Source organism: Homalodisca vitripennis, chromosome 7, assembly GCF_021130785.1.
Source record: "Homalodisca vitripennis isolate AUS2020 chromosome 7, UT_GWSS_2.1, whole genome shotgun sequence".
Lineage (NCBI taxonomy): Eukaryota > Metazoa > Arthropoda > Insecta > Hemiptera > Cicadellidae > Homalodisca > Homalodisca vitripennis.
In genome coordinates, this window is record NC_060213.1 from 137,167,442 (window position 1) to 137,190,644 (window position 23,203).

The 23,203-nt window shown below is 35.4% G+C and overlaps 1 protein-coding gene across 1 annotated transcript; it reads right to left on the reverse strand.

The window, feature by feature from the left end:
- Positions 1-338: 338 nt before the first annotated feature.
- On the reverse strand, positions 339-19,553 carry LOC124366396 (ORM1-like protein). Its single transcript, XM_046822917.1, has 4 exons — positions 19,374-19,553; positions 18,053-18,204; positions 5,356-5,532; positions 339-448 (listed from the first exon to the last, which is right to left on the reverse strand). Exons 1-3 carry the CDS (start codon positions 19,542-19,544, stop codon positions 5,397-5,399), a joined length of 459 nt encoding a protein of 152 aa, XP_046678873.1. The 5' UTR covers positions 19,545-19,553; the 3' UTR covers positions 339-448; positions 5,356-5,396.
- Positions 19,554-23,203: the final 3,650 nt, after the last annotated feature.

The following is a 23,203-nucleotide window of genomic DNA, read 5'->3' on the forward strand; positions in this document are numbered from 1 at the left end:
TCCTATGCTTTTTTATAACTATACAGGTTTTTTTGTTACTTGACTTAAATATTTTAAACATACGCCATTTTGAAACGGGTAACAGGATTTTGTTAATATTTTATTCTAAAAAAGATCTACCAAAGGTTAATAAAATTCTCAAGTTTTATAACTTTATCTTAACTGGTTTCAAAGATATAATTTTTTTGATCAAAACACATATATACAGACAGACGGAAAACAGTTTTTAGGACGTACCTTCATATGATTTTTTACTAGAACACTACTACTACATTACTAGAACACAAGTACTAGAACACTTTTACTGAACATACGGGAAATAAAAAATACGAGACCAGTTAAACTTAAATGCTAGCCAATTTTATTGCTCTTATATACAAATCATCACAAGATCACCACTTGAGTTTAGAGTTCTCAGTCCTCGTTGTCGCTTTGGCACGCCTCTAGTCTGAAACAATGGCCAAGTGATCGTTAAACGTTACTGCTGCATTTTATGTATTTCCTGTGAAAAAGCATGAGTCAGAATTCAACCGATTTCTTGGTAAGAGTCAGCAAATTACTTTCTTGTTAATTTCTGTACACCACTCTTGATGAATAAGAGGCAATTAAAAATCAACCGTGAAATCTAGTTTGTGATAGTGCCTGTTTTTCTTTTACCAACCATATCAAAAAAGTGTATGCACATCATCTTTTTAAAAGTTTAAAAATTAATTTGACAGACAAGCAATAAAAATGGAATAGCAAAATTTAAAACACGTTGAAAATCACCTTACACTTAATTTCTACACATTTTTTTCAACGAAATAAAAACCACTTCGCACAACGAAAGTGTACGCTTGCAGTCCACATTGCTGACAGGCTTTTCCCACCTCTGTCAATCGACAAGACGCAGTCGGAGGTAATCTGTTGATAGTGATGTAGTGGAATGTAGTATTGGCCTTGAAATATAACTCTACTCGTACCATGGACATGTTTACAGAATACGTAAGTCTCCAGCACACACACTCTTCACTGCCATATGAGAATTCAAAACTGTTAATCTGTTTTCGGATCGGTTGCAGATTGCAACTCTTTTTTAGATCACTAAAATATAAAAAACTAATCCACAATCATGTACTGTTAAAGAGAGTGATGCAAAAGAATGAAATGTAATTTGTATACAATTACTAATATACCGTAAACCTGTAACTAATAAGATAAGTGAAAAAGTTAATTCAAAAACCAATCTAACTGCTGGTAATTTTTCCAAACACTCTCGAATAGTATATTTACTCTTAAAATGCTACTATTATGGTTATGATTAGGAAGAATCATTACCAATCACTCAATAGTTACTGATCGATTTCTCTGAATTACTTGAGTATTTAAATAAATAATGAATAAATAGTTTTTAACACGGTCACACCAATGTGGGGCCTAGAACGTAGACACCACATTGATTTGATGTTAGGTTTAATAAAAAATGCCTTAAAAACATAAAATAACACAAATCAAGTTATTTTCCTGTTTATTTTTCAACAAGAGTAAGACAAAAAATGAAAAACGGATGTTTAGGGACTGATACACTTATACAAGAATACACTGATCCTATAAACCTCCGTTGTTAATTTAAGGTGGACCCTCTCACCAGCTTTACCGCCCTTATTTATTTTTTTTTCCCTTTGGGGCGGCCTAGGCTTTTTGCGCACCCCAGAAACACACCATGAGGCCCACCAGTCTACAATTTCAGCAGTTCCACAAACCGCCGAAAACAACCTATCACATCCTCCTGGGAAAATTCACCACCCCTGTCCAAACTACCAAAGATGGCATACCACTCCCTTGCTATTGAGGGGCAATCAAAGAGCAGGTGCTCAGCAGTTTCCTCCTGCTCATTACACCTTCTACAGAGCGGATCCTCCTGAAGGATGCCGACTCTGTGAAGATGCTTCCTCAGGTGACCATGCCCAGTAATGAGACCAAACACCTGAGAAGACATTGATCTATTTAATGAGACAAGGTCCGAAGCCACCCTGGAGGAAGGTGACTGTAATACCATTCTACTCATTCTCAAACCCGGATGCAACCTCCACCTTCTCTCAAGCTCCGCGCGAATCCATTTCGAGACAACCCTAGAGGATTCACACCTTGGAACACTGCAGAACGGTTGAGGGCCCATCATAATTGTTGCTGAGCCCCGGTTTGCCAGGCCATCAGCTCCTTCGTTCCCAAGAATCCTCCCATGACCAGGAACCCAACAAACGGTCACATTGTTGATTCTGACAAGGGAGGAAATGGCCTGATAGCAATACCAAACAAGTTTGGATTTGGACACGCAAGAGTCCAGCGCCATCAGTGCCACCTGACTGTCCATGAAAATATTAATCGTCTTGCTCCTATATCGCAGACGAAGATTCTCACAAGCACATTCCATAATAGCTGCGACCTCCGCTTGAAAAACTGTCGGATACGGACCCATAGGGACCACCAGCTCCCTGTATGGTCTCACTCCCAGAATTCCAGCGCCTGTGCCGCTTTTTGTTTTAGAGAATTTTATTCAGGATTCACAAATTCACAATTTTATTTATAATTAAAAGCGCTTTTGCCGGTTAAGGGATTGACATAGAAATAAACCATTAACTCGTCCAAATGGCTGCTTCTGCATAGTTTATAACTGCGATATTCTCAGAGTTTTCTTCATCGGTATCCTCCCTGTTATCGGCATCTTTATTGCAACAAGCCGGAATACATGTAATTATAACAGTCTACTGATAAACATCCATCCCACACTCAGCAGTCTGGTCAGACGTCAAAAGCCAATTTAAAATTTTCCTAAACTGATCCGGGTTACCCGGAGATCCAACGTAAAAGGGTCCGACTTAACGAAGTTGCACTGTACTTTCTTTCAATTAAAATTCAGGTGAAGGTGGTTGGTCCAGCTGCCTTTTAAGATATTTCAATTTTGCCCTCAAATGAAAAAGTTTTGGAGACTCCTGGCCTAAAAATTGCTGTTGTTTCTTCTTTTTCAGATTTGTGTTTATTTACAGCGTTTGACTCAGCTGACAGCTACAGTACTAGTCACTTAGGCTATTACTTTTTCCCTGTCTGCTTTGACTAGAGAGGCCGCTACAGAGCTGGACTCCCCTTCTTCCAAGGAGACATGACTGAGATTAATGACCGAAATCCTTTCTCATGAATCTCGACAGGAGCCAGCCCCTACCCCCAACCATACCCATCCAGGATATCCTGTCACTATATAAGCTTTATTTATAAGCTTTTTGTCTTAAGAGAACAAAAAAATTCAGTTCTTCCTTATATTTTTCTCATTTATTTTTCACACAGTCCCTGTGAGAAAGTTTTGTGTCGAGCAGACAACTAATTGTTTTCTAAATTCAACAAAGTAAAAAAAATCTCAAACAAATATACAGCCTTTATATAAATATTGGCCAAAAAGTTTCACAACTACTGTGTAGACTAGATAGTTGCTCCGAGTCTGATACCTTTGGGAGATTTTTCACTTTGATACACAAAAATATTTAAACAATAGCGATTCAAGGCACTACACAATACCCAGATATAGGTGCCAAACCTACAATAAATATACTGCATCATAGGGCTGATTTTGTTTTATCCTCTCAAAAAGTGTTCAATTTTGTGCTTGAATGTAGTAGTTTTTAGCTGTATAGTTTATATGGTCGATATGTGAACACCAGTCATACAAGTCAACCAGGTTCCTTAAGTGTCTATGTAAGTTTTTTGTGTCTCCCAAGTGAATAAAAAGAATCACAATAAGTTCAAAAACATTTTGCAAACATTCTGTTACACCAGGAACTGTATTGTAACCAATAAATATGAATGGTTTTTTTTTACTTTTGTTCATTCTACTACAAAAGTCTACTAATCTGAGGCAGACTGCCACATTCATTGACTTTCAACTAAGCCTTTTTATTACATTTCAGGCAGAAATGATCTATTCAGTATACATATTTATACACAGGAAACTTCTTCAGTGGATTTATTACAAAGAAAAACTTGAAATATTAAATAACTAGAATGTTACGTGATGGACACACCTGGATTTCCAGGAAAAACCAGTGAATCACCAAAGCCGATTATTTTAATTGACATTAATCAAGGCTCTCTTACGATGCATAACAACACAATCATTAGCGTTTACTGATATGCCTAAATCCAAGAGGCTTACACCAGAGTATTACAATTAATGAATTGGAGGTAGCACGCTTGTTTAATTGGAGTCTACTTCATCATCCCCTTCATCAACACCAGAAACGCAATAGATTTCTCACTCCCAACTCACCACTTGAGTCTTTATGAAAGGAAGCCTAGCTATAGAGGAGCCTTGTTCTACAACAATATGCCTGGACACCTCAAGAAAGTATCTGGACAATGACTGAGTAGACAACTAACAGCGTGGCTGGAAGACAGACCCTTCTACTCAGTGAAAGAATTCCTGGAGAGAGCCCTTGACTAAATGAAGACCACATAATGAATTTACAAACACTGACTATTACACTCATTTATAACATTAACACTTCTTCTTGACCTTTGTTCTGTTCTCTAAGAATATGTACAATAAAGAAAATGTAAATGTTCATCAATAACGATGAATGACAAGTTTGTCCTAATTTAGGTAGATTAGGAATTTAGGGGTAGATGGTCTACTAATTCAATAGGTCAATAGTTTGGTTTGTAGTTCATATCATCAATAAAAGAAATGTTACCATCACTTTCACTACCTGATTCTGCTTCAGATGAATCATCTCTAAATAGTTTTTTTTTTTTTTTTTGTAAAGGGAGAGAGACCTTTCCTCTTTTAAGCCTTATTCTGTCCGTCCTCATGAGCCACTGGCCTGTGCGAGGATCTTATCAACCAGAATAAAGGGGAGAGTCGAAACCGTACAAGGTCAATGGTAGTAATAAAAAGTGCTGCTTCACACACAGGATTTGATCAGGATCTAAAGCTCAGATACAAAGTCAAGCGTCTTAGACCACTTGGCCATTGGCTCTTTAATAATAACACAATTTGATATGCTTCATTTCTAAATATTAAACTTATATAAAAAACACAATAAAAACTAAGAAGAATAAAAGTACAGAACAATGCAATCATGATTTGTTGGAAAAACCGTTTTAAGAGAAACATCAATTTTAGAATTGTATACAAAAGTGGAAAAGAGGAATTGAGAATTGCCAGCCTTCAATGAAACTACAAATTGATCAATGACATAATCGTGAACCAGAATTAAGCCATCCTTAAACAAAAAATAATACTACTTACTGAGTTTTATAGTGAACATCGAGTGTACCACAAATGATTGCCTATCACGACATTAACAGAAAATCAATGCTACCAACCAGGTATCCCGGGTACGGTGCTGTCGTGGTGGCAGCAGTGCTCAGTACTTGTTTATACCAAACAACCGAACCTTGTGGAACTGCGGCAGCTTAGGCAGGACTACCACTACCAGAGAGATGAAGTTTATCACAAAGTGGTGTGAGGCATTGCGTGTGTAGAAACATGTCAGCAGAAACCTGAAACAATTAAACTGCATTCATTATCAATTAAATACAAATTGTAAACAGACTTAAAATAAAGAGTTTAAACAACCAAAACTTCTTTTAAGTGAAAAAATTTAGAAGCCTATGTCAAAACATCTTATCTAACTGCCCAAGGTATATTATGAAAACCGTTTCATGTAAACGTAATAAAACGTGACCATCCAAATGTTAACTAACTATGTAACATCATTATCTCATCAGCTGCACAACTGAGATCACTACGATGTTTTAGCACAATCTCTAAGTACAGTGTATTAACCACATTTTCTACACATAACATAGCTATGATGGGAAGTGCTGAATCATTGTAAATGTTCGAGTTTAGCTCCAGTTCACTTTCTGTCAAATTTCAGATGATGCTCTAAGAAACTGGAACTTAACTCAACATTCACCCTTCCTACCATAACTACGCTTCTAATTTTCTTCATTGCATAGAGGAATCTTTCTTATGTTTTACTTTATGAAGAACGCAAATAATGAATTAACCGTTTGTCTGTGACACGAAGAAATGAAGTCATCGCACAACGTGACACTAACACTTCAAAACGATTCAAGTAAATTGCGCAGTGGAACATTAGCACTTTGATGGTTAAAATCCAAAGATGTTTTAACGATCCATTTTTTGTGTTCCTGAAACTCTAAGAGTTGGTCCACAAGGAATCATTGAAAATACTTAAATGTAAGTATACGCTAAATTGTATATCAAATTAAACATCTTGATTACACAAAATATTGATATAAACGTAATGACTAAATGTTGTTATTTTATATCAATACAATACAAATTTCCAGTTTTTAAGTTAGTATTTCCTTATGAGATGAGGCAGAAAAGTAATGAGAGCGATCTGGCAACACTGCAACCTTCTCCTTATCACCACTTGTACTTTGGTCTCTCCTAAAGATCCAGTCCAAGTTTCAAACTTGTCCAGTAGTTCAACCTTGTCACCCGTCAGAACATGATAAGTGAAGTGTTTCTAATGTATATATGTTTTGTTTTGAAAATGGAACAGCATAGTTTAGAGTTCATTTTGTGTTGGGCTGGGTGGACTGCAACTTTAGACAATAGACAATTGCTTTATTTTCGTATTCATTAAGAACAGAAATGGTGTCAAATATGATAAGACATGTAGTCAAATATTACTAATTCAGATAAAAGTTGCTAACTACATTAACAATTAACATGTTCAACTGACACAGTTTAGGTAGCTATTTCTTTAAAACATGATAAAAGTTTTACCAAAATAACAATTACAAAATACACATATAATTTACATAGTTACATTGGTTATATTCTTGAACTCTTCAACACTATATATTGACCTTCCAACAAGCCACTTAATAAGTCTTTTCTTCAGAACCTGCGGAGTGCTGGTTTTGAAGTTCTTCGGAAGCATATTATAAAGCTTCGCTCCAGCATAAGACGGCTTCTTGGCAAAAAGAGCTGAGTGATGTAAGGGAAGACTGAAGTCATTGGCCCGCCTTGTGTTGTAATCATGGATGTCACCATTCCTCTCGGGACGTTGTGTGTAGGCGTGTAGAATCACTTCAGTAATGTACAGAGTTATCACTGTAGGAATTCCCAAGGTCTTGAAAGCCTCTTTGCAGCTATCTCGAAAGTTTAGATCAGCCATGATTCGTATTGCACGCTTCTATAAAACCAACACTCGCTGGAGATTCCCTGCAGATGATCCACCCCACAGTACTATACCATAACGAATGTGGGTCTCAAACAGAGCATGGTATGCGGTTCTTGTTGCAGTAGGAGTACCAATTGATTTTATCCTCTTTAGCACAAAGAGTGCTGAGCTGAGTTTTTTGCATAAGCCGTCTATGTGGCAGTTCCAAGTCAACCGGTCATCGATCACTACCCCAAGGTGTTTTGTGGTTCGTACTCTTTCAAGGTTGGGTGGAGCATGAACTTCATCCTTATTTTTACCAAAAGTAAGGCATTTTGTTTTTGATGCGTTGAAAATTAAATCGTTCTTAAGGCAGTATTCCTGAGCCATATTTACAGATGTTATGGTGTTTATTTCTAGTCCTAGAACTGACTTGCTGTTGCTTATTAAAACTGTGTCGTCTGCATAAGAGACAGGGTAACAGTGGTTCCCCAAGGAGTCAGGCAGGTCACCCGTGAAAAGTACAAATAACACAGGTCCCAACACTGACCCCTGTGGAACCCCTCTCCTCATAGTCATTGGCTTAGATTTTTCAATTTTCAAGTTTCCCTCAACAACTTTTTTTATTTCAACGATCTGCTTTCTTTCGTGCAAATAACTTTGAAACCACCTGAGTGGTGTTCCTACGACACCTAGGGAATTATATCTTGGACAGAAGCACTGCATGGTCAAGGCTATCAAAAGCCTTGCTCAGGTCCAAGAAAACACCAGCAGCCGTATTCCCATCTTCCAGGTTGTCCATAAGATGTCCAATTAGATCAATAAGGGCACTCGTAGTTGATCTTCCTGAGATGAAGCCATGTTGCCTTGGAGGTAGGAGGTTGTTTGTTTCAAGGTGTTGCAAGAGACGTGAAAGCACTACCTTTTCAATTATTTTCGATATTGTTGGAACTAAGGAAATTGGCCTGAAGTTCTTTAATTCCTTTCTACTTCCTTGCTTGTGTAAAGGATAGATTTTTGAAATTTTTAATTCTGTTGGGAAGACACCTTGAGTCAGCGACTTGTTGATAATATTGACGAGAGGTAGACTGATTTCACTTCTACAGAACTTCAGCACTTTAGAGCTTATCCCATCAATTCCACTAGATGTTTTTGATTTGAGTGATACAATTATTTTACGTATTTCTTCTATTGTTGAAGGTTGATATTCGAATAATGTTGTTGCTGCATGGAATTTTGGTTTATGGGTGGCAGGGGCCCTTATCGGGATGTTGTTGGACAGGGTCATCTCTGCAGCATTTATGAAATGCTCATTAAAATATTCTGCAATTTTTCCCAGATCCTCAATGGTCTCATCTGCAACATTTAACTGCCACATTACATCTGAGACATGTCTTTTTGATGCCCTTTCACTGTTGATTATATTCCAGATCGTCCTGCTTTTGTTATCTGATTGGGCAATAGCCTCTTCATTTGCTTGTTTCCTGAGGTTTTTTAACTTAAGATCATATGCTTAATATATAATCAAACACTCCAATAAATGAAAGATTTTTATTTTGTGAGGCCTTTCGTGCTCAAAGAACACATCGTCAGACCCACATAACTGAAATAAAAGTAAATTAATAATAAAAACAATTTAGATTTAAATAAAAACATATGTCTTGAAAAATACAAAGAGATAAGATTTTAAAGGCCAGGAAGCATGTCTACTGTATATATAAAAATTAATATTTAATAAGATTAAGATCATATGCCTTTTTCTTTTGAAATGCATCAAATTTATCCTCTACTTTTCCAGTTAGCAAATATTTGTTGTGGGCTATAGTGAAAATAGATCTTAAGTTATCCGCCTCTGGATTGCTAACCACGCAGTTGTTGTGTTTCCTTTTCTTGTTTCGGGTTTTCTTCAGTGGACAGGCGACATCAAGTGCAGTTGTGAAAATGCCAATAAAAGTAGAGTAGGCTTCCTCTGGGTCAGGTGCTGAATAAACTTTTTCCCAGGATTGTAAATCAAGGAGTCTTTTAAGGTTCAACAGGTATTCTTGTCCAAAATGTCTTGTCAGTGCTATATGAGGTTTTCTTGTTCCACACAATATGTCTAAATCACAGATTTGGCCAGTATGGTCTGAAAGATATGTTTGTAAAACTCTTACATCAATTTTGTCTTCATCTAGGTCTGTGCATACCATATCGATTGAGGTAGCAGATGTTGGAGTTACTCTAGTTGGAGGCAAAGAAACTCTTGAAATGTTGAATGAGGCAAGTAACTCACCAACAGCAGTGCTTTCTTTTGTTTGCACAAGACTATTGACATTGATGTCCCCTAAGATGCAGATCCCTCAGTTCATGCTTGGAACATCCCACAGTTCATGCTTGGAACGTCCCCCAGTGCATTGGCCAACTGTGTGAGAGCCTCGCCTAATGGTGCAGAAGGGGAACGATATACCCCAATCACATTCAGTACCTGTTTTTTTGCTAACAGATATTTTTATCCCTGCCATTTCGCACATAAGTTCAATGCTGTGACTTGATGTGTTGAGACATTCCACTTCATTGGCCAATTTGTGGTGTTTGTAAATAGCTGTGCCTCCCTTTAGATGGTTTTTCCTGCAATACGCAGCTACAAGTGAGTAATCAATCAAGCGAACATTTTGCACTTCAGAAGAGCTTAGGCCATGCTCTGTAAGAATAACTATGTCCGGCTGTTCGATTTTTAAAAAGTGATTTCTTTTGAGTTTTGTATTCAGATGAACTTTGTAATGGGATTTCTTTGCTTTGTTTTGTACTAAAAAATTATTTTTATTTGTCGAAATGTCTAAAATGCAGCCTGAATTGTCAGTCTGCTCCTTAGCTGCTGTCGATGATTTTTTAGTTTTGTCAGGTGTATGTTCAGCCTTCTGTTTTTGTCGGTCCAGGGGTTGCATTGACCTTATTCTATTTATACTTTCCTTAGTTGGTGGTTGATTGTAATGAACCTTTAACTTTTAAACAGTTACAAAAAGCTTATAGGGAACATTCATTATCAAGAGCACAAGTTTTTCAGTGGCATTAGGTATTTTTAGAGGGCCAAGAGGTAGTTGAAGATGAAGCTCGTTCTGGGAGGCTTTCAACATCGAAAACTGATATCAACATCGAACAAGTGAGGGCTCTAGTGAGGGTAGACCATCAATTTACATTAACTCTAATGAAAATAGAGTTGAGTTTGAATCGTTTCACTCTTCATCAGATTCTGGGTCATGAGAAAGGTGTGTGCCAAGATGGTACCAAAAAACCTGGCAATTGAACAAAAAGACAATTGCAAGAATGCATGGCTGGATCTTCTTGACAGTTTCGAAAATTACCCACTTGTTTCAGTCATGTGATTACAGGTGATGAATCATGGGTTTTTGAGAACAATCGCAACACAAAACAACACAGTGAAGAGTGCCACTTTCTCCAATCCCCTCTGTCAGGAAAAGCTCATATGAGTGAATAAAAAATCAAGAACGTGCTTATTTGTTTATTTGATAGCAGGGGGGATCGTTCACAGAAAATTTGTGCTTCCAAGACAATCTTTTAACCAAGTCTTTTACAAAGAAGTCCTTGAAAGGCTCAGGAAAAGGGTACTTCAGGATCGTTGGATGCTCCATCATGGATGCCCCGTCACACGGCAATCTCTATCAACCAGTTTTTGACCAATAAAAGTATTCCTGTGATTCCCCAGCCCCCTATTCACCAGATCTGTGAACTTTTTTTCAGTTTCCTAAGACAAAAAATACTTGAAAGGGCACCATCCTGGTACAATTGAAAACATCCAACAGAGCGTAACCAACAAACTAAAGGAGGTGCCAGTTGAAGCCTTCCAGCACTGCTATTGAGTGTGGGAACAACGCCTCCACCGCTGTATAGCTAGCTGCCTTGGGAAACTACTTTGAAGGTGATCAAATCAATGAATAAAAAATAATTTTAAATAGTTCAAATAAAAAATTAGTCTACTAAATTTCTACCACACCTCATATGTATGACAATTTAATCTTAACTGATTCTAAGTCAGCTTCACTTGTATATTCAAGTATCACAAGTCACATCCGTATTTCCAATATGCTAAGACAATATAGAAAAGTACTGGAATACTAAAAAGGGATTGAATAAGATTTTATGAATGAGCTGGCGAGTTGTAACGTACTTACAGGTATTACACGAACAGCACAAATTACGTTAAATGTCTATACAGAACTTGAATTGGACAAGGTTTAAAAAGTGCCAACCATACAGCGAGTTAATATGTTAGCAATAAAAATCCTACCGACAGGGCCATGGTTACAAAGTAACTTAGCCAGAACACTTGATAAGAGAGAGCTCTATGCTTTTGTAAAATATAAAAAGTTTACGAGTAAATTGAAAGTAAAACAACTTAGTAATCCACAAATGAACAAAATTAAACATCATATGGATAAGAACGACAATCAAGTACATCTGTTGTGTATTGTTTAGAGGTCTGCATTAACCAACAATAAACAATGTTCGAGACCTTGAAGCGATCTATGTAACAGTCAGTTGTGTTATATTATCTTACTCCCATGACAAATACCTTTAATCAACTTTATTTGTTCATGAATTAAACTTTGTGTTTTTTATTGGTAATTAAATTTATATAACAACAGGTAAAACCTATCGGCATTATAGCATTATAATTAGTACTCAACGAATTGCTCCATGTGGATATTGATACGATGAAGTTTATTACAAGATAAAGAAATCATTATATTCAGGGGTTGCTGTAGTTTTTAGAGAAAGTTTCGGAAGACCTCAAACCTCTGACTTTGTGGATACAAAATTAACATGTCAGACACTTAAGAGCGGAGCAACAGTTTACAGTTTGGTCACTAAAGAAAATTACAATGGTAAACCGACCCAACAAAGTTATAATGAGGCTTTTGAACAATTGATCAAGGACTTCAAGAATAAGCAGCTAAAAACCCTCTATTGTTCGCCTATGGGATGTGTGCATGACCTGATAAGACTGGAAAATTTATGTGAAAACATAACCCGCCTTCAGCAAACCACAGGTGCTACAGTCTGTGTAACATCCTATGACCAACCATCTGCAAGAAGGAAGCTGTGGCATGGTCTCACTCATACCGAGTTTTTGGAGAAACTGCGACAAGTAATGAATGACTCGAGAAGTAAAGCAGCAGCCCAAACAACTACTACAGTGAACTCGCCCTCTGTCAGCCCGATCAGACTTAGACCCACTCAACTTGGAGACAACGCAGACACCACACAGAGTCCAGTGAGCCCGAGGGTGGTGCCAGGCTCTCAAGAGTACAGGTCTACGCTAGTGAGTGATGTACAAAAGCAGAGAAATGTGTCTGGTGTTGAGTCTGACCAAGTTCCACAAAAATGTACCATAAACAAGAGTAATATAAATAGTAGTATAACTGATAGTACAGGACTAGTGGAAAATGTTAATTTAAACTGACTTTAGGTGACAAAGATAACGTATCTGCAAACTGTAATTCTTTAAATAACCCAAAACTAGCTTCTTTCAATATTCACTCCAGTCTGATAATGCACTATAACATTCAAGGTTTTAACCCCCATAAGATTTCTGAATTATGTTTATTTTTATCTCAGCTAAATTCAAAAATTAAAGTAATATCTATAAACTAGCACTGGCTTAGCAATTATTCCATTGTGTTATTAGAGAACATAAATAATTTTAGAGTAGCTGATTTTTATGTTAGGAAAAATTCATTGAGAGAAGGTTTATGTTTATTGGTAGAAGCTAGTTGTAAATATAAAGTTTTGAATAATATCTCCTTAGGATTGAATCAGGATTTAATATTTGAGTGTTCTGCTGTGGAACTCATTGATTTAAACTCTATTGTCATATCTGTATATACAATTCCTAATTATGAGGTAAAGAAATTATTTTTTGCAAAGTTTGAAAAGCTTCTCTTCTTTTTGCAACAGCGAATGAGTAATAAATCAATTTATGTCACAGGCGATTTTAATGTAAATATTTTAGAAAATAGTATATTTTCAAGCAAGTTTAGAGAATTAATAGAGTGTTACGGGTTTTCTCTACAATTTGAGGAACCAACTAGAATAACCCAGTCTTCATCATCCTGCTTGGACAACATTATAACAAATAAAAAATACAATGCAAAGATTAAAATCAATATGGATTTAGGGTTGTCTGACCATAATGCTATCTTTTTAAATATACCTGGTCAAAAAAAAATCCAAAATACGAACAAAAATAATGTTGTGATCAAAAAGAGAATATATTCAGATATTAATAGTTTTGTTCACTGCTTGGAAAGAAGTGGTATCTCAAATTTTGACCCAGCTCTTGATGTTAATAAAAATTACAACAATTTTTTAAGTAACTTCATAATGACATTGAATAATATCTTCCCTCGTAAAACTTTTAAGAGGACCACCAAGACTAAACCGGTAGTCTTGAATTGGGTTACTCTGGGTATTGAAATATCTAGTAAGAAGAAAAGGGAACTTCATTGGGAAGCAAAAATAAACAGAAATCCAGAGTTTTTAAATTATGTCAAGTCTTGTAAAAAAACATTCAAAAAAGTAGTAAAGGCAGCAAAAATAATGGCAAATAGCGCCTACATAGTTCAATCTGAAAATAAATCTAAAGCTGTCTGGCAAATTGTAAATACAGAACTTGGCCACAATGGTATAAAAACTAAAACTGGTATTGTATTGAATGGGTCCAAGGATGGAGAAGACATTTCTAGTCCTCAAGTTGTAGCTGAGAGTTTTAATGATTATTTTTCAAATATGGTTTTAAGTGCCAATGTAAAGAGAGCCACTGTTAATGGAGTTCATATGTCAATGAGCTCACTTGTTGTGAGGCTGGGGTTTCATTGTCTAGCTTCAACCCTTGCAATATTGGTGAAATTACTAAAATAATCTTATCAATGAAAAATAAAACCTCATTAGGATGGAATGAAATACCTATCAAGTTGATAAAAGCCACTGTTCATATAATATCAAGGCCCCTCACATTAATTATCAACCAATGTCTGAGAGAAGGAGCTTTCCCAGAAAAATTGAAATATTCACAAATATCACCAGTTTTTAAGAAAGGCTCAAAAAAGGATTTAAGCAATTATCGCCCCATATCAGTTTTAAGTAATTTGTCAAAAATATTTGAAAAAGTAATTAACTTAAGACTTGTAAATTATTTTGAAAATAATCACTTACTTTACAGTAAACAGTTTGGTTTTCGCAAAAATGTTGGGACAAGGTCAGCTCTCACAGAATTTACAAATGAGGTGATGGTGGCACTTGACAGGTCGCAGGCTACAGCGGGTGTTTTCTGTGACCTGTCTAAGGCCTTTGACTGCGTGGACCATGGAGTATTGTTACTCAAATTAAACGATTACGGTATAAAAGAAAACTGCTTTAGTCTGTTGAAATCCTATCTCACAAATCGAAAACAAAGAACTGTTATATTGGATAACAATTCAAAATTTTTTTCTAATTGGAAGGATATATCTACAGGTGTCCCTCAAGGTTCTATTTTGGGTCCCCTTTTATTTTTAATTTATGTTAATGACCTACCAAAAGCCATAGATAGAGACTTAATCTTGTTTGCCGACGATACAACAGCGTTAGTTAAAAACAGATTAAATACTGAGCTCCCTGATTCAATTTCAGATGTATCTAATGCTATGGATTCTTGGTTTAGTGCTAATGGTTTAAAACCAAACATTGATAAAACCCAAATTATAAAATTCTCATTAAGGAAAACCGCTGAAAATTTAAATGTTCCAAATTTAGTACCTTCTCATAAATTTCTGGGAGTATTTTTTGACGAAAACCTTAGTTGGAAAGTACATTTAGAAAATGTTGTAAAAAAGATTAGGTCAATATCTTTTGTATTTTTGCATATGAGAGACTGTGTCCCCCTTGATACCATAAAAATTATTTATCATGCATACGTAGAGTCAATCCTGAGATACGGTATAGTTCTGTGGGGCCAATCCTCAAATATCAAGTATGTTTTAAATATCCAAAAAAGAATAATTCGCATAGTTACAAACTCCAACCCACGTAGTTCATGTAGAACTCATTTTGTGAATTTAAAAATTTTAAAAGTAATAGGATTGTACATCCATGAAATTTTAACTTATATTCACTTTGAAAAAAATGCTTTGCCAGACCATCTCAGGTTTCAGCATAATTATAATACAAGAAATGGCCTCGTTTTAAGATATCCATCCCATCGCTTAGCTCTTTTTCAAAAAAGTCCTATATATGCGGGGTTGAAGCTGTACAATGGTTTACCTGCAGCATATAAGGAAATGAACCAAAAAGAGTTCAAAGAAAAATTGATAAATGAACTATTGAACACAGCATTTTATTCATTACAAGAATATTTTGAAAGTGATTTGTATCTTGGTTTTTAGGATAAGTATTTTATTTTCTCTGTAATTGTAAATTGATACTAATTGACCTTATTAATTTTTTATAAGGTTTGACGATGCACCTGTTTTCTATGTGTATGTACATATTGTAAACGTCTTGTGCAAATAAAGTATGTCTATGTCTATGTCTATGTTCAGTTACAGTAAATAATCACAATAAAACATCATGATTTTGTGACTGTCATTCAGATAAAAACAATTAACAATGGAAATAAATTACATAATTTTACCTCATAACAAGTATTAAACAAACGCTATTTTAATCACAAAATGCTAACCAAACTTTATTTTTGTGCCCCTGATGAGACAATGAGAATACCTATTTATCTGGATTACACTATATTTTAATATTTTGTAGTCTAGGTGTCTCCGGTATTGAAACAATGTAAAGAGTTCGTTTTAAGCTTCTTCGGCACCGATTTTTTTTATCTCTTCAGACAAACATGACTCCAGATTCCAGGGGTCAAGTCTGTGACAGTGTCAGATTCCAGGCACTGGACTTAGAGGAAGATGAACTGGTGATAAACTCAACATTCACCTTTATTTTTGTTATCTTTTACTGTTTAACACATTTGCTGTGCAATTTTCCTGGAGAAAACAACTGTAATCTATAAGAGTAGGAGAAATAAACATTTAGTGTTCAGATTAGATTACTTTACTACTACAGAGGAGATAAGGAAATATGCTAAACAAAGTGAGATAAGACCTAAAAGGAAGTAAAACATTTGTGTAATCTATTTAACCGGTTCCTTAAGTTTTGTCCATATCTTTCATATATTCCGTTTAAAAAAAATAGACTGATCTGTTCACTCCCCCTCACATCATTATCTAATATCTTTAAGCCTATATTATGAATGCACATAAAAAGAAAATTTCAAGAACGAATAAGCTTCTAAAATAAACATTTTTTTCTTCTATAAATTTAGAAGTTGATTGCAGAAAATTATAGATTTTTATAATATGAATACTTTTAACCCTTTCCGAGCCAATGACGTTACTAGACGTCATGCCTAAACTAGCGCTAAAAGCCAACGACGTCCACTGACGCAAAATCAATTTTTTTTAAATATATTATTTAAAAGCATTTCTGGGTAACAAAATTAGTAAAAACTGTTAAACAAGGGACAACCGTTTGTGTCTATTTTGAAGGTCACGACTCTTTTTCGAGCGACAAAATGGCGGGCGGCCGGATGTTCAGTCTCCCGCAGAGCCAACAACGTCTATTGACACGCGCTCAGTCTGCCTGTAGCCTTCCGTGAGGTAGATGATTATTCGCCCTTCCATTTTCGATCCGCGTATTTATCTTTTCAATTTTGATGTTAATCAATATTTTTAATCAATGTACAGTGTAGTTTATGTATTATATTGTGGCTCGCTAAGGGTTAATACTCATATTGCACTAAATGTTCTATTTGCAATTCAGTAAATTCCAAAAATAAATTCTGAAAAATTATGTTGAGCATATTACGAGGTGTGTTCAAAAATATATCACCTTGACTTTTGGTAAAAATATAAGGCAAGATTTTTCAAAAAATTGGTATATAACCAAAGTGAGAGCTGAGTCTAAGAAAAAAGCCAAATTTTTAATTTCTATCACAAATCATTTCCGAAATACGAATGTGCAAAGTTTCCAAAAACTCACAAAAAAGACTGAACCAATTTTTTTGAAACTGCTCTAGATGCTCTCTTCATTGACCTGGTAGAGGTGTCATTTTGCAGCACTTGTTTGCTGTTATGTGGTTATAATGAAAAGGAGTTACATATGAAGATTTTGATTAAACTTTTTTTAAGTACATAATTTAAAATATTTACATAAATATTTGGTACTGTTGTAAATAACATAATAAGATATAAATATAGAATGTGAATGGGTTCATGGTTTGAAAAAAGAAATTCTGACACTCGTTTTTTCAGATAATAATAACCTTGGAATTTCTGATTTGGGGTATTTATGGAAGGCAATAACACTTCTTTTTAAAAGGAGTATTAAAAAATCATTTTAAAAATATTTTTGAGTAAGAAAGACGCAGTTTGTGAATTATTTTTAACCAACTACGGACTATTTAAAATTTGATCCTCAATTGTATGAGTAGTTTCCAAAAATATCATTTTTTATATTAAATAATTTAGGATACGATATCCAGAAATTTCACATAATAACAAAAACATTGCACTAAACAAAGATAATGTGCTAATAACTACATTTCTATGCCAAATTCGATCAATACTGTTCTGTTTAATTTTTCACTATTGTGGTAACCCAGTAGGGAGTCGTTTTTTTTGAAAATATTAATATTTTTGACAAAATTTTTCAAGAGTAAATATTTTTACTGATAATATTATAATTTCGGTTCGGAAAGTAAGTGAAAGCAATTACCCACAAATGAACCAACAACACTTGCAGATTTTTAATTGAGAAACAAAAGTGACACAACTCACAACACAATCGGAGCGACGGTGAGGAACTTCCTGGTGGTTGTGAACTGCTCCCCGTAGTCGATCTGCTCCCAGTGGGTGAGCACACGGCAGTCTCCCTGGTCCTGAGGGATCCATGGTGCGCCCTTCAGCGTGTGCAGGAATATAAACTGCAACTGGACACATCAACTATATGGTTAACCCATTCTGTGTTACGCGAACTTGAATTTTACCCCATAAAACAATATTAAACTTCTAACACTGTTAATGACTTGATTTTGGTTGTAAAGCTATGGGAGATGTTCCATTTTAAAGATATGATCAATACACATCCAAACGTTTATTAGGTTTTTTTTTGCAAAGTGAGTAATTTTTGAATACTTAAACGAAGAAGTAGAGCAGGTTTGAATATTTCTTTCTGAATAATCAATAAAACTTTAGAAATAAATTTAAAACTATTTAGATGCCTGTTAATCATGAGACACCTCCTCTTCTTCTAAAATTAAAAATAAATACATGAAAGTGTTTGATGTTTAACGTTGTTCTTATGGGGCTAAGATCAAGATGGCTGCCAGTAGAGCTGCTCCCACAACTGGTTATTCGCATTAGGTTTTGTTGAATTCAAATTGTTGAAGTATAATTTTGATTTTTTTAGGGCAAGAAGCTTATAAATTGCACTTAGTCCTATAAGAACCTTAGCACTGCTTCCGAAGTGACAGGATATTCAGGATGAGTAAGGTTACGAAGTAGGAGCAGTCTCCTATCGAGAAACACGGCACTAATCTCAAAGTCATGTCTCTCCGGAAGAAGGGGAGGCCAGCTCTGAACCAGCCTCTCCAGTCAAAGCAGGCAGGGGGTAGCACACCCTTGTTGAGGCTAGCAAGAACCTCTAGGTTAGGAAACAAACCCCACCAACTCCAACAGTCATCTCCCACAGTAGACTAGACCTATAGAATTGCCCTTGAACCCTAGAATCTAAACATTTGCGGTTAGTGATGTGCCGCTCCTAGATATCCCTAAGGTTGTCCAGATTTAAGTAATACATCGGTTTTTGCTGTGCTCAGTGGTAGGTTCAACTGGAAGGTATAAACCAGCCAGAAGTGATCACTACTGGGTCTTGCTTATTTGTTATTGAAAGTAAAATAACCACGCAAAATTATGTATTTAATTATTTTAACACCCTAAAATAGTTTCATTATTTACTTTTACGCTTTATAGTTGTCTCTGTATACAAAAATTATATCAACTACATCAAAGATTTCTGTACTGTAAGTAAATTGAATGCTTCAGTAAATCTCAACATTTCAATCATTCTCATTCATTTTTCACCTCAGCATCTACTTACTACTGTGTGTATCTGATGTGTGAGAGTCCAAGCGACGGGGATGCTGAAGACAGGCACAGACAGAAGGATGAGGTGGAGAACCAGGAGTCCCAGGGAGTAGGCTATCCAGAATCCCCGACTCTGTAGCCATGTAGTGTTCGGGTTCGGCTCCCCATGACCTCCCACCAGCATGCCGCTAACCTATTCAGTTTCTAAGTTACTCATTGTTTTTGAGGTTAGGAAACACAAATAGAAACATAACACTTAGTCAAAAAGAATTTTTAATACATTGTCAATCCCCACATTACAGTCTATGATGTAGTTTTAGAGTGAAATTTTACAATTAGTACAGCTTGAATCTTATCACTTATAGAAAACCATAGAATGTTGCTCATAACGTTGACTAATTCAACTCATTATTGAAATATCCTTTCCATATTAAGACAAGGCAAGAGAACGCCTTGTGTCACAAAACAAGCTTCGCTGGGGTTACAAGCAAAACTTCCTATCTGTAACTAACATAACTCTTGAGATATCCCTTGGGCAGATAGACAGACAGACAATCATACAAAAAGGAAATTAGCACTACAATTACGCTCAGCCAAATTCAGTAGCTGGACATGTATCATCATAGAATACATTCTTGTCCATGTAGAAATGAAGTTTCACGCACAATTTAAAGTCTATGGGTGAAATCTTTCTCCACATGATACATTCAAAGTTTTGTTCATTAACTTAACTCTCATTGTAATGTTCTAATAGCAAGAGAAGGTACCATAATGCAAGATTGCGTTGTAATCAAATCTTGTCTCTGACTTTTAACATTGACTTTCTATTCTATTAGTTTTTGTTTTACTCTACGAATAAAAATGTTCAAATTGCACATGACTGTACGCTGTTTGTTTACAAATTTATTTATTCTGCTATTTTCTCCTTGCCATTACGATTACTTATAAGACTAATATAGACGCCATCACATTGAGCCCAATCCCATTGACATGCACCATCATCGAATTCAGTGTTGCCCATATAGAAATCAAGCATCATGCAATATTAAAAACTATAGGTCTTTTCACTTTCAAAATATCGTGCGAACAGACAGACAAATTAAATTTTTACAGTCTCTCGATCCATAAGCTTTGCTAAAGCTCAGCCAATGAATTGTTTATCACTTGTCACAAAGTGAAAACTGTTCTTAATAGATTGAGGAAAATAAAACAAAATTGAATCACAAATAACATATGGTCTTTTCCTAGGGCTAAATATCATTATAATGTAGGAGTGTTACAGATAAACTATTGCTGTTAAATGTAACAATTGATATCAGGTTATTCTCTAACTGGACACTGCTCACTAAACCACCGCCTGTATATGATAGGTATCTCCTAGTCATATATATGTATGTATGTCGCCCTCTGCAGGGGGTTCAGGAAGACTGCTGACACTTCATTTGTGGCTGTGAAGCGATCGCACTGTCAAAGTGGAAACACCTTCACAGGGTATTTCTTAAATCTGGTCAAGAAGGATCTTTAGCTACTACGGCGTCATAAAACCTAAAGATGACCTGCACTGACTAGATTGCAGGGTATGCCAAAACAAATCATTAGGAGAACAGTGACTGAGGCATTCTCTTGCCCAATCGACCATCGGCATCGTACCATAAAAATAAGGAGTGAACAGTTAAGTTGTTTTGTTAGAACTCAAAAATTGGCAAATGTCTTTTACATTCGTGTTATCTTTTCACCAATATTAAAATTCAAAACAATAATACTGTACTGAAAAATTGCCCTAATCATTACCTGCTGTCTATGATCAGTAACCATATGTACTAACGTTAAATCGGCATAACATAACTGAAATCAACATCCGCAGTGTCACAATGATGGGGTATTCTTTTTCCCAATTGCCACCTTGATAACAGTAATTTAATTTACATTTTGCTGATTCCACTTCTGAGTAATCCACAGTACTTTTGACAACTATTTCCTGATCAGAAGTATCATTGATCCTGTTTATTATGTCATCTTGGGTGCACATATGGAATTTAAATCCTGATTTTGCCACCATTAGTGGATAATGTGTGTATTTTTATGTAATGATTGTGAAGTTACTGTAACATATTTCGTAAAGACAGAACAGCGTTTTATATAAATTTTTTAAGACGTAGGAAAATGTATCTATTCACACAGGTGGCCAGCCTGTAGTGTGGGACTCTCACAAAGGATGTGATCTATCCGGTCAGATTTTAACCTAAGCCCTCAGGGCTCACACCAATCTAGCCTTCGAAGAACTAAGGTCTAGATCCCGTGACGATCCCAATCAGCCTTCTTTGCACAGAAGAGTTGCTTTGCTTTACAGTATATAGTCATCTTAATAAGCCCAACTCAATATCAAAATGTACAATTGTGAACCTAATTATGTCTTACTTTTCTAAATTCACTGATATGTAATAATCATTATTCAATCATGAAAAATTAATGATTCAGTTTATATTACATAATAGTCTGATAGAAATGCAATGAAGTTCCAAAGATTAGATTGAATTTTAAAATATTGAGATATGACTTTACACTAGTTTATTAGCTCTAATGACTAGATAACGTATCATTACGTAAGTAAGGCTAGAAAGAAATAATGTATGTTACAACAAATAAGTTAGTTATAACCTTTGCTAATTTACTGTTACACTTTTTTTCTTTGTATTTCCTATTATACATACTCAACAGGACCAGATTAATTTAATTTAATAATTAAACATTTAATTAAAATGTTTAATATTACTGTTAACTTATATCCTCACTATTTTTAACGTCCTTCACAAAAATTACCCATTTAGTAGGTAATTATAATAATATTATGCTTCTCTTCATAAAATTGTGGTATTTCAGTTGTTAACTCCTAGACTTGTTCTCAAGATAGTTTGTATTGCTAGAAAGATAATTTTACAGTAGGCACAAATTTGTTCAGTACATTTGTTTATAGCATGTGTTTTGTAATGCACTGAACTTATCACAATTACTCACCAGTTGTAAAGAGATCACCCAGGATCTCTTTCCAGCAATTCAGCTAGTTTTGCTGCAGCACAAGAAATCAAGAATTATTTCAAAACAACATAATGAAACGTCCCTTATGAGTGAAGCATAGACGTACATAAGAGAAGAGTCAGAGGGTTCAAGTGGCCCCCCCCTAAAAATTTTTAAAGACAAACATTAAATTTGCACCTAGTAGCTTTTTTAAGCTAAAGTAATTTTATGAGATCTTAAAGCTCAAGAACTTTCTGGAGGAATATTCACAAGCCGCTATTTTAGGAGGATATTTTATACTTTCTAAACCACCCAGTGTGTAGCCTACCTCCTTCCTGGATGCGAGTGATCGCATAAAGGCAATTTGCTCACGCTTACTCATTCATTACTTTTTATTTTCCTTCAATATGAAATCATCTCTAAGAAAAGATGTGGCTAACAATATTATAACAACATTGGAAATCGAACTTGAATTTAAAATAAGTGGGTGACTTTATTAATAAATTAAAATGTTTGTATTAAAGAACATTGTCGAATCGGATGTAGGAGACATAAACATTTTAAATATTTTGAAAACAAAGTGACTAAAAGACTAATAGATGTCAAGGTCCTACAAAGAAATATATGAGAAGAGATAATACGAGTTCCCAAGCTCCTGATATTGTTAATCATAATAACACTACAGAATTTCAGAAATGGCGACAAACTGCTGTGGGTGTCACCTGTTATGTGTTAACTATCTTCCTTATGTCTCCCTGAACACTGAAACATTGATTCTTACAACATATTTGGATGATAAGTGATAATGATCTGGAGGACATAAGCTCA

Coding starts and splice junctions, on each gene's coding strand:
- LOC124366396 (XM_046822917.1), bottom strand. CDS start 19,544: ATGCTGGTGGGAGGTCATGGGGAGCCGAACCCGAACACTACATGGCTA. Junction 18,205..19,373: donor CACATCAGATACACACAGTA/GTAAGTAGATGC, acceptor TGATGTGTCCAG/TTGCAGTTTATATTCCTGCA. Junction 5,533..18,052: donor ACCGTCGCTCCGATTGTGTT/GTGAGTTGTGTC, acceptor TAATTGTTTCAG/GTTTCTGCTGACATGTTTCT.